The 12,915-nt window shown below is 36.7% G+C and overlaps 1 protein-coding gene and 1 long non-coding RNA gene across 3 annotated transcripts; one reads left to right on the forward strand and one right to left on the reverse strand.

Annotated features, from left to right (window-relative positions):
- Positions 1-127: 127 nt before the first annotated feature.
- Positions 128-5,616, reverse strand: LOC147873751 (uncharacterized). The gene is made up of 3 exons (XR_015535401.1): positions 5,330-5,616; positions 1,396-1,543; positions 128-461 (listed from the first exon to the last, which is right to left on the reverse strand). It is a non-coding gene; the product is annotated as an uncharacterized LOC147873751 (long non-coding RNA).
- On the forward strand, positions 1,434-12,827 carry LOC147873752 (uncharacterized). Of its 2 annotated transcripts, none has more exons than XM_087349922.1 (7): positions 1,434-1,524; positions 2,877-2,932; positions 5,547-5,706; positions 6,806-6,903; positions 7,758-7,948; positions 8,582-8,737; positions 12,437-12,827. In XM_087349922.1, exons 1-7 carry the CDS (start codon positions 1,472-1,474, stop codon positions 12,536-12,538), a joined length of 816 nt encoding a protein of 271 aa, XP_087206048.1. In that variant the 5' UTR covers positions 1,434-1,471; the 3' UTR covers positions 12,539-12,827. The 2 variants fall into 2 exon arrangements, with proteins under 2 accessions (XP_087206048.1, XP_087206049.1); XM_087349923.1 differs by lacking the exon at positions 12,437-12,827 and adding an exon at positions 11,482-11,692.
- Positions 12,828-12,915: the final 88 nt, after the last annotated feature.

The following is a 12,915-nucleotide window of genomic DNA, read 5'->3' on the forward strand; positions in this document are numbered from 1 at the left end:
TGCAAAACCATGGTCTCTCACTTTGAGGAGAAGAGGGCGTTGATGAGGATAATTGGGCCTAGGACAGAAACGGATAGGGCATAGTGAAAACTGCATAATAATGGGCTTAATAATTTGTAAGGTAAAAGACTGTTTGTGATTTTATTTTGTACAATTACAGAAGAGGTTCAGATATTCCTACACACCTTCCTTGCCAACTAGTCAACAGGGATAAACATGTATGGATTTATATTCACACGAAAATTTTTAAATAGAATTCTGTAAAGCTGAAGGATTCTTGAGTCTAATGAAGGGAGAGTGGAAAAAAGAGAAATGAAAAACATCTGTTCATGCTATCCCTTTCCAAAATGTCGGCTTGAAATTGCTGCATTCTGCATAAATGTCACTGTAGATTTTAAACTTCCACATTCAATACATATCAGATGTACCTTGTAGTAGTCCATTTGTAACAAATACTGAGTCTGTAAAAGAACAAAGATTCCAGCACACAATATATTTTGTATTATTAACAATATAAAATTAAATCTGGGCGCATTTCATACACTCATCATCTCCAGGCCGTTATGGAATCATTTTTTGTTGTGAAACAGAGTTGTATGCAACTTTCCATTGTCTAGAATTTTTCATTACAAGAATTTAAAAAGTAAGTTTAAAATTGCAATCTGTGGTCTGACAATTAACACAATATTATAAATTTATTCACATGGAGGCATGCACAATTGTTGGCACTCTGGGACACAATAAGTGTGTATACATTTCTTGATGTCTTCTTGCGCATGAGACACAGTCTGAAGGACACACGTCCAACATTACAGTCTCCAATACAATACTCTACACTACACACACACACACACAGCTGACATCCGTCAGATGGCGACTCCTGGAAACACACTACAAAATGAATACACACATATTGTGCTGTAGATTATTATTTCTTTCTTTTCAGCCAAAAGGGCAATATCATCAGTGAACCTTAACATTGCTATCCTCTCCCCTTGATCCTTTATTACTGTCCTGAACTTCTCTTTCAGTTTTCCTTCATTGCTTCCTCAACATACAACCGCAGAAATGTGGGAGTCTAAAACGTCACTTTTGAAGAACCCGGGAGAAAAGCCGATCATAATGCCAATTCAAATGATTGATAGAACTACCAAAACCGGAAGAAGTTCATCAATTCGCGAAAGATGGCGCAACGAGCAAGTAAGTGCTCTCCTCTGCTTATAGTAATTAGAGTACTCCATAGAGTGCATCCGCTACCGCATTATAATATTTAGTAGTAACAACGTGGATATTAAAGATTACGTAATTGTTGTTTTAAATTTTATTATCACAAAATTTCGAATTTAAGGAGACATCTATTATTAACTTAAAATATATTTTATATAAATTAATTACCAAGATTAGTTTAAATCCTGCTTTTTATTAGTACTCGACTCTTATTGGATGATTGAGCATCGCTGTGATTGGTGTGATGTGCCAATACATTCAAATGCAAACGGCCGGAACATCTTGCTACAAGGACTGGTGAGTGTTGTTTGATTTTCTGGAAAATAGTTGTCATTTTAAGCATAATTCGCCTTATTACGGTAACATCCATCATCCAGTTATAGCTGGATAATAAATTGATGAGTGAAAATGGAAGGTTTAGTGTTAGATGCAAATACCAAACATGTTAAGTGCATGGACATTAAAGATGATGTCAATGTTGTTTTAAATTTTAACATCACAATAATTATAATTTAAAGAGACATTTAATATTAGCTGAAAACATGTGAAATGTATTCCGTCTTATAATACGTAAAACCAAATATAAGGTAATCGTATCCTACCATATCGTCCGCATTAATGCAAATTAACATCAACGTTAATGAAAGTATTTGAGCAGTAAATTAAAGCACATAGTAGGCCTGTAAAATACATTATATATTTATGTAATTTATGCAGTGTTGAAATGCAAGAAATTATTCTATATAATTTACATCAAAGTATAGTATAGCCTTATTGCCTGACTCATTATTTGGAGAGGGATTAACTTATATGCTTGTAACACCAATAATATTCGTATTTGTAAAACGAACGTCACTCCCATTGCTTGCCTCATCACAAGTATTTGGTCATGATGCATTGGTCAAAATCCACATCCACCCCTCTTATCTCATTGATGTATGTAATAAGTCTTCAAAGAATAATATGTAACAGAATTTTGTATGTCACAATTAACATAATTATTACAATGATACTCGTCCCCATTGTTAAAAATTGGGCATATCAAACCGTCCATCTATTCTGATGGCATTCCTTCAGGGACTGTTATCGTAAATATTAATTTATATATTCTAACAAATAATACTTGACCTCCATGTTTTCTTCATTTGTCAGCAACAGGGTCTTCACCTGAAGCCTTATTATTTTTGTAATTTGAATATTGCACTTCCTCTAAAGCAGGATCATCAAGGGCTGTGCAGTGCAGCATGTTTAATATTTTCATTATTTCTTTCTGCATTTACATCATTCTTACTTAAGGGTTCTTCAGATCACTCAGCCCTTGTCTAGAGGGCACGAGAATATGACCTATTTAATTAATTTGGTTAATACCATCCTGACCTGGTGATTTGCAGGTACCTTTGTAAATAAACTTACAGTAAAACCAGGTACTTATAACCATTAAGTTATTCATTTAGGCAAACTGAACTAATGGATTACCATTAACACTAGTTTCATTACATATGGTCTATTTACCCTTAACATGTGATACAAAGATAATAATTGTCTGTTAATTTGGTGCTAAGTTTCACAAAAGTGTCATTTTTTTAAATACAGACAGAAGTATGTTGGCTGAATTTAATCGCTGATTCTGTTCTCTCTGTGTGTTCTAGTACTGCGACAATGGAAGACTTAGATGACTTTATCAACAGTGTCCTGGATGATGAAGGTAAGACCTCTCTCCTCCCAAGAAAGTAAAGATTATGATGTGTTTGCTCTGCTGTCATTGTTATATTTTAACTTTGCTGTCGTATAAACAGCAATTATTGAAAATGTTTTATTATTTGGGCTCCTCTTTAGGACATGTTGGATTGTTTGGCAAATTTGTACAAGTGCCTTCAGTACAAAAGGTCATCAAAATTACTCCATTGGTTTCCAAGTTATAAAATGACAGCACGAGACAACCTTGTGGTCCATTTATCTCTACAACTACTGCTAATAACATTCTTGCATCAATGAATATCTACTTGGCAATTTATGTTCAACATCTTGCCTGAGAAACAATTTCAATCCTGTAAAATATCCATATTTGCCAATTTTTTACAAGAAGTTTAATGTGCAGAAAACTTGAAAAATCCCTAATATCCAATTTGATGGAAATCCATTCAACTGTTCCTTATGAAAATTCATGAGAAAGCAGTTTTACAACATTAGTGGTTGGTCACGTTAAAAGGCAGCTTTACAATAAAGTGAACATGCTCTGTGTGGTCAGCTTAAGATTTAATTCAAGTGTTATTGTGAATTTGAGCCCATAATGACAATTTAATTTTTTCATTCTTTCTTAATTTGCCATCTTTCACCAGAAGACTTAATGATACTGTAAATATTATGGGCAGATGAACTCAGAAGGAGATTGCATTAAAGTGGTTTAATTTATTCAAGGTATGCGACTTGTAGATCTGTTTGTTTTTTCTCATTCTATATACATAAGCCTATTCCCTAAATATTTTGGGACTCCTACCTCCATAATGTGACCTTAAATTAAAATAAGTTGAGATTGCATTAGTATAATAAAAGTATCATTTATGACTATCATAAGACTTTTGACAGAGGGGTTGATCCACAAGTAACTACATAAAATTTCACTCATCTCTTAGGTGAAATTTCTACCAAGAAACGAAAACAAGTTGGATGGAAGGAAAAATTAGCAAGTACTGTTGTTGGGACACTGTTACTTGCATCAGATACACCAAAGCTAATAAGTTAGTTGCTTTATGGAAATAACTTATCAGATAGACAGAAAATACTGAAATATAAAAATTGTGTCTATTCAAAATTTGTAAATGTGTGCATTCAACGTATTTTAGTTACACAACTCTTGAAAAGCTTTCTTATAAATCAGGAACAGTTGCTCTTATGGAATCAAAATGTTTGTTGCCGTTTACCAACAGCCCACCCCTGGACGGTAACGTGAGCCAGAGAAATTCAATAATACTATTTACATATCATTTTCATTATTCTCCCACTTCCACGAGGTCACTTTCCTTAAGGTTTACAACTAAAATTGCATGTATTTGTGCATTTCTCATCTCTACCATTGTCAGTACTATCAATTTTTGGACAGAATGAGGCAAAATACATTCAAAAAATCTTATGATAAGATGATGAGCTCACACCAACATCCATTAGGTTCTGTTCTTTAAACAATACTATAAATGGGCATTACTAGAAAACATTTAATTTTGTAAAAATTCTGTTGTGACACCATCAACTGTTTCTTTAATATTTCATTACCTATTATTATTACCTAATATTAAGTTGGCCTAATTTAGACACAGATATTACTACAGTGGGATAGTGTCTGAATTGTCATATATTAATCATCTTTGTCATCAATGTGTGCATCTACAGACCACCAATGCCAGTCCTTGCCAGAGCTACGAGGCCAAATGAGTGTGGCTCTTCTAGTCTGTGAAACAATGCTACAAAGCACATGGGAGAAAAATCAATATCGCTAGCCATTTGTTGTGTACATTGTGGTGCATATACTAAAGACATAGAAGAACCTTGTAGTGTTTCTCTACATCTACAAAATCATCTGGTGGTTGTAACTGATCTGTGGAATTAAATATAGTCAATTCTAATAATCTTAATTGTTTTGAAACACCGAGTAAAAACACTGTGTGATCATTACAGTGACAGATTATAAATTCCCATCCAGCATAAAGTCAAGGACCGCTATTTTTGGCTGCCTATGACTGCTTATTTGCATCTACTTTTATATTTGAGGGCCACATCCTCCTCAATCTTCAACCAGAGGAGGCGTCATATGTGGTGAAAAGGGACCTATGAAATATGTTCATATGGTGCAGTACTTAATGGCTGCAGTTGAGGGAGCTTGTAAAATAAACTATTCAAATTTATGTCAGTAGGACTGCAAGAGGAAATCGGTCTTTTTCTGTAAAATGTCATCCAAGGAATAATTTTTTCTGAGTACTGTGTGCATCAATGCATGCTTTATTACCTGAATACTACTGGAATAATACTAGGAAATGTATTCGTTACGGCTGACGGATACAGAAACTGACCAGTCATTTGAAACACAAAACTCTTGTCTCTTACTCACAGTTCAGATATTCTCTGTTATACGGATGTTAGTGAGACCTCATTCAGATATGTTAACACAGCATGTTGTATTACTTAAGATTTGTATGTCTGTAACTCTTCAGTGATCTGCAGGGCCACGTACGTTGGAGACAGCCATGTTCTATTATACTGTTGACCATATTCTGATTCTTATAGGTTTTACACTATGTTATATATGGATTCCACTTTTCTTTCAGGAAATTTTAAGATCACAGATTCAGACCAAGATAAGAGACACATAGGACAGGCGCAGAAAATCACGCGCCCCCCAAACGCCTTCCTGGTCTTCGCCAATGATTGGCGAAAGACACTGGCTGCCCTGTATCCTGGGGAAAAAAATAAGCACATTAGTGTGAGGTAAGTTTCTATACAAAATGTACTTGAGGACAATTACTTGTTAATAATTTAATGTGCAGAGCATTTGTGAAAGACAAATTGTTTTCAAAGCCATTCAAATTCAGCAGACCTATTATTTGAGGTTTCTGATGAGCGTATTTAGCTTGTGCCTTTTTTGGTGAAAGATGACATTATATCACAAAATCTTTTACATGAATCGCATTCCACTGTACTTTTTATTTCCATAATGCTGTCACTTGGGAAACAATTTAAAAAAGTGAAGATAATTGACAACATAACACAAATATAAATTAGGTACATGTTTTTATGACTTTATGTTATGTTCAACATTGACTGGCCTACACTGTATAACTATATAATATTTTTGTGTTTTTATGGTGTAATTACAAATATTTTAAGGTATTTTAAATTAATTTAAGGTAAGCAATGTGTGTACTTAAAAAGTCATGTCAACTAATTTTTTGGGGACAAACACGTTATATTGAAGTAAGTCCAAAATATACATATGAAAGGGCACGATATACTCCTCCGATTGGCGTAGTCAGATCAGGTAGGTGTGAATGGTTGTAGGTATAGTAGGCAAGAAAAAATGACACATTACGGAATGACCTTTTTTCGTTCTTTAATCCTCGAAAAATTCAATTGTGATTAAAAAAATCAGTGTGAGTTAAATCACAATTCTTACATTAAGACTCGCAACCTTCAAAGTAGTGTCCTAGTGTATCAAGTACTCACTGCCAACGACGAGGAAGACGGCGAATACCATCAGCTTCACCTTCTTCAAATCCTGCCAATCTGTGTCGGAAATGTCCTCTCTGCAGAATAACTTACGTCATGCAATTAGGAATAATCGTCCTGAACTGCTTCACAATGTCATCGTCCTTCACTACAATGCACACTGGGTAGAGTATGCATGAGGTGAAATTTGAAATTGGATATCTTATTTCCATTTACTGAAAATGTTCTGATCGTCGAGAACAAGTGAAACATTTTGAGCGCTCTCAAACACCACTGCCTTTGCCTTTACCCAGCTGCAACCCTTGATGTTCGTCCTGCAACCTGCCTGTATTCTTACAAGTTTCACTTTTTCTATTTGCAGACTTGGCTGTATGTGGAGGACTATTCAAAATAAGGACAAGGAAGAGTATTTTGCTCGGGCCCGCCAGGCGGATGAAGAACATAGGAAGAAATATCCTGGTAAGTAATTTTTCTTTTAAAGTCAATAAGCAGCAGCTCTCTTATACGTCAGAAAACTTTCAAAAAATGTACCCGAGAATTTTGAGAGACATCACCGATTCAGATATATTTGGGATTGACTGACCTGTTGCTGAGTCTTTATTCTTCAGTAACATGCTTTATGATTTGAGTTGATCATAGCTGGAGTGGTAATAATCAGCAAAGGTACAGACGGCTTATATATTTTTTGTTTTCCTGCTACGTCTACACTGCACCAAAATCCAGAATATAATCATCATCCTCATTCCCACCGCCGTGAAAGCCTCAAAGTCATGTGGGTGTGTACCAGTTGAAGAGACTTCAACCTCGATACTGAGGCAGTACGTAACACGGAAGACCTGACTGTAAAGTGTTATTAATGTTTGCTTCATTTTAATATTTGTAATGGAAATATTAATTTTGTATTATCAGGAGCTTTCATGGCAAATAAGTAGATGCAACGTTTTGGAGAAAGGTACTTTCACAATCTTCAGGGCTGTAGTGCTATGCGGGGAAATGGAGATATTTATATTAGACGACGAGAAAGCTGAGGAAAGCTGGAGACAGTTTCTCCGAAACGTTTTCATCTACTTATGAGTCAAGGCAACAGAACCCAGATATCGAAACGCATCGAGATGTTATAATATTAAAATGGAGTAACTTAAACATTTAATTCTGCAATTAGATATGATCAAAATACATTGTACTGTTTCTGTTCTTCTGTAATACATGATTTATGAATGTCACTGATTTTTCTTCTCTGATGTCAAATGACGGGATCAGAAACAACCGTGTACGGAATGCTGTCATCTGAATGTCATTCTTTCGGTTTTTAGATTATGTCTACAACCCCAATGTGGCCCGCGAAAATAAGATTCTCCGCACAAAGGCCCGGAAGAAAATGTTGCGACGCCAGTCTGCGAAGCGACGCGTCAGCAGGGTGAAGACCAGGAGAGCCCGTATCCTGCCTGCCCGTGAACATCAACGGGCAGAGACAACAGGCAGGGAACGTGTCAGTTCATCAAAGGTAAGACGTCGTCATTGCACTTGCCTGACATCTGTCGCTTGCACATGGAAAACAAAGGAGTGAGGAATGTCAGAGGTGAAAAATGACTGCTGTAAACTCTGGATTATCGGGGTGAGTAGGAAAGTAAGTCTGCCCCTGTTTGGAAGAACGCATCGCAGTTGAATTTATTTAGCAGATTCCACTACTTAAATCCCTAAAACTCTGCCCTAAGTTTTAAACATTAATTCTGTATTTTAAAAAGAAACTGGCCGTTGAAAGGAAAGACATGTTACAAGTAGTTTATATTTATATGGACATTAAATATACACAGGTCGCCATTTTACTTGACCTACGAGAATTACATCATTTCCTACATGAGCACTGAAATCACCTGTAATTAAACATTTATTGCTCTTAACCATTTCTGTTGGGTTTACATCAAAACCCTCTGTCACATTTTCATCACATCCCATTTGGGAAGAGTGCATCTGCATAAAATTCATCACGTTCACTGCAATGAAGGATGAGACTTTATCATTCTGGATATAAATGTGCATCTGATTCTTTATTGTCAGGGTCTTCTGACATCGTACTATTATATCGAATGTTGTATCAATAATTTAAGTTACAAGAATTTTGTTTAATTCGTTGCAGCCCATTAATCCACCAATGTATGTCGAACCGTCATGCGCAGGAGACAGAGTGGCCGACGACGAAAATGTTCCTGTGCCATTTGATGACGACTTTGGTTTGGCAGAATTTTTGGACGCCAGTGAGAATGCTGAAATCCAACAGTTTATTGACGATGAGGTTAGTGTCAACTCTCCTTTTGATTACAACAATTATTTGGGCCCAACATAAATTTCTGAAAGCACTAATCTATGTAAATGGTGTAGTAAAATGTGTTTAAGAGAAAATTCAAAATGGCAATTTAACTATACAGTTAAGAAATATCTGAACATTCGAGCACATGATGATTTTGTAGGTGTATTTTTAATTATGTGTGATTGTTAATAGAATTGGCTTTAAAATGGTCCTTTTGAGCTTCATTTCAATATGTACTTTCACTTTCAATGTCCCTGTTGAAAACAAAAACTACAAATTGACGAACTGGGATTTTGAATTGTTTGGTGGCAATCTCAAAGGACTCAAGGAACATTTATCCAGCAGAATTATTTGGGATGTAAGATAACTTTCCCTGAACATTTAGTAAAGTGAAACACAGAAGAAAATATAAGTGCAACGCCACTGCACATTTTTGAGCAGATTCAAGAACCTATTTTTAGCCAAATTAAACTCGTTTAAAATCTTTGTATCCACATCTAGAAATACGTATTATAGAATAAAAGAACCTGGCAAGGCGTGAGGTATAAGCCAGTACTTGCCTAATTATCACACAGAACTAATTACACGCTCACAGTTAATTATTGCCACAGAAAATGCCCACCACACAATTACTGACGTGCCTCTCATTTAAAAGTATTGCCTGGATCTACGTCCAACCCCACCCTTGCAAGTCTTCGTTTGTTTCCTCCTGCTCTTCTGTTCTTGTTGAATAAGTTTTTCTACGTTGATCAATGTAAGTCTTCCTTCGCTTTTCTTTATTTGTTAAATATGTCTGATGTTTAAGTTTTTGCGTCCCTATTCAGAGGCCAACTCTTCTTGGTCAGTCAACTTTCTACGTCCAATCCCACCCTTGCAAATCTTCGTCTGTTTTTCTATGTGTGTCGTTAATATGGTGTCGTTTATCAATGTAAGTCTTCTTTCGCTTTTCTTTATTTCTTAAATAGGTCTGATGTTGTACTTCTTTACGTCCCTGTTCAGAGGCCAACAGTTCTTGTTCAGTCAACTTTTTACGTCCAGCCCCACCCCTGCAAATCTTTGTCTTAAAATCGATCAAAAGTCAGTTTTCATAATACTTTCGTAATCGTAATATATTGAATAAGTATCAGTTTACCTTGTAGGAGTTGTTAGAGTTGGTACTTCAAATACTTGATAACTTCTTCTTTCACTTTTCTGATGTTTTAGGCCAGATGTCGGTCAATTTTTAATAATGCGACGTGCTGCTTCTGGAGCAGTGATAATGCGACTGGCTTGGTAGTGAAGCGTTATTTGTTTACTCGGCATTGTTGTGTTCCACAACAATGCCGAGTAAACAAATATAAGGTGATATTTTTGATGGCATCATTTTTTGACGACAAATTGGTTGACGACAAATTGGTTGACGACAACGACTAATCACAAATTTCTATAGTAGATTGCAAGTGATTATGAGCGTTTGTGGAATTTTCCTGATTGTGTAGGAAGCATTGACGGGAAACACATCCGCATAAAATGTCCCCCTAAATCTGGCTCCATGTTTTATAACTACAAAAAAAAAAATTTCTCCATCCATCTTCAAGGCATCGCAGACGCTAAATATAAATTTATAACCGTGGATGTAGGAGCATATGTAAGAAGGAGCGATAGTGGTGTTTTCATGGAAACTGGTGTCTATCATCATTTGGAAAATAATTCATTCAACGTACCACCCAATAAACCACTGCCAGGAACAAATGTTAGTGTGCCTCATGTATTGCTTGGTGATCAAGGATATCCATTAAAGGAATATTTGATGAGACCGTATCCTACTGGGAACAATAATGACCACGAAACTGAGATTTTTAATTATCGCCCGAGTAGAGTTAGACGCTCAATCGAATGTGCCTTCGGAATCTTAGTAAGCAAATGGAGATGCCTCAAGACGGAACTACAATTACATCGAAGTCACGTTGATACTGTTGTCAAGTGCGTTTGCTTATTGCACAATATCGTAATCGATACATAAGGAATAAGTGAGTCTGTATTATCAGATACCAACGCAACCCATGAAAACAATGATAGTGACCAGGCCAACTCTACAAGACGTTTCAATCGGTCATCACGGAGAGCTTATGAAATTCGCGATGCATTTAAACAATATTTTCTTGTCACAAATGTACCTTAAAACTTTGTTGGTTACGTTAATTATTTCAGAAATGACAATTCAATTGTTAACACACTGCGTGATGGTTGAATTAATAATTAATTATAATGTGTGATGGTTGTATATCTGTGTATGTTAATAATTTCAATACTTACTTGTAGTTTCCAATGAAGTGGCGATCTCAATCCACAGCTTCCGAGCTACATCTCTATTATGATACTGACCACATCGCGGATCCCACAAACTTCTTCTTTCCTGCACCAAACTTATCAATTTTTCACAGTCCATCTTTGTATCTCTCACATGAATCATACATCGGCCGAAAAAAACAAACTGATTTGAATTCGCCCGATCACCGTCCGACATCTGCTATAATCGGCCGATGAGATCGGTTGCACTGAGACCACGCACGTGCCTTCCAACTGGTTTGAAAAGATCGGGCGAGTTCGGCCGAAACGACTGATGTCAGTGCCACTGTGACCACAGCCATAGAGATCGCCTTCCACGAGATATTCGCCGCATGTGTTTCCATACTTGTTCCCCATTATTCCAGTTCATTTTCTGATTCCAATGTTTATTTCCTTTCCAGATCCCAGAAATGGACGAAGATCTATATGCTTCGATTCTGGAAGATCTCAAGTCCATACCAGTATAGAATAGTCATTTACATAAATAGTTAAATTGTTTTAGTAAATAGTTTAGTATTTTTAAATAGTTAAATTGTTAAATAACTTAATTGTTAAGATTTTGTTAAATAGTTTAATTATTTGTGGCTTGTTAAATAGATTAGTTTTATTGAATAGTTAAATTGTTTTCAATTCAGTACTTATATTGTTTTTAGGAAATTAGTTGAAATTTTTTTTGTTAAATTCTTTTAGTAAATAGTTTAGTATTTTTAAATTGTTTAGTATTTTGTTAAATAACTTAATTGTTAAGATTTTGTTAAATAGTTTAATTATTTGTGGTTTGTTAAATGGATTAGTTTTATTAAATAGTTAAATTGTTTCCTCCTGAAGGTATCACCACCTTGTCGAAGGCAAATAAATTTTGCTGGGTGAGGAGGCTTGCGTGCTCAAATGACCCTTAGGGCTATGCCGGCCAGAGCTTCAGCTCCTGGTAGGGTCACCCATTCTGGACAGGTCTAAGGCGATGAGCCAGACTAAGAGTGATACCCTGGTCCTCCAGGTTGGGGGTTGGGCTTGGGGTTAACAACCCCACCCCGGAAAACAAATATTGTTAGGATACTCTCAAAAGAGCCTCGGATGGATGGATCATTTGGTAATGGACCTGGCAAACGTTCACAGACTCAGAAGCGAACTGCGACATTGACCATGGCCACATGGAATGTTAGAACCATGATGAAGGTAGGAAAAATGATGGAGGTGCTGAAGTATGGGATGGACATGGTGGCATTGGAGGAGGTGAGGTGGAATGGACATGGCAGGGTGGATAATAACGAAGCTATTTAGGTTTTGAGCCTTTAGGAGACAGAATATGCAAGATAAGGCTCAAAGGACTCTTCAGAAACTTGTCTTTTGTTTCAGCTTATGCACCCACGGAAGAGGCTAAAGAATAGTGTGATCATCAAAAGCACTTGTTTCGAGGACCATGTGTGTTGGAAGGTGGTGGGAGAAGCTGAGGAGTAGGGAAGACTGGAGGGAAGGAGGAGACGTCGAAGGCGGAGGAAGAGATGGATGCAGAACTTGGAGGAGGACCTGAGGACCTTGCGTGTTGGAAGGTGGTGGGAGAAGCTGTGGAGTAGGGAAGGAGGAGACGTCGAAGGCCGAGGAAGAGATGGATGCAGGTCTTGGAGGAGGACCATGTGGGTTGGAAGGTGGTGGGAGAAGGTCTGGAGTAGGGAAGGAGGAGAGCAAGTCCATCTACCGCCACCTCTATATATTTGTGTAATTTGGAGATTCTGCATGGATGACAGGAGTCGGTGTTTCAGGTTAGTATGTGCTCTGTGCCTTGCTGATTCTCTTTTGTCATTAACTGTTGTTTCCTGTCTGCAGTTGAAATTCTT

This window comes from Zootermopsis nevadensis, unplaced genomic scaffold, assembly GCF_977971745.1.
Source record: "Zootermopsis nevadensis isolate Lab colony 2312 unplaced genomic scaffold, Znev_1.0 Znev_ptg000016l, whole genome shotgun sequence".
In the NCBI taxonomy this organism is placed as follows: domain Eukaryota; kingdom Metazoa; phylum Arthropoda; class Insecta; order Blattodea; family Termopsidae; genus Zootermopsis; species Zootermopsis nevadensis.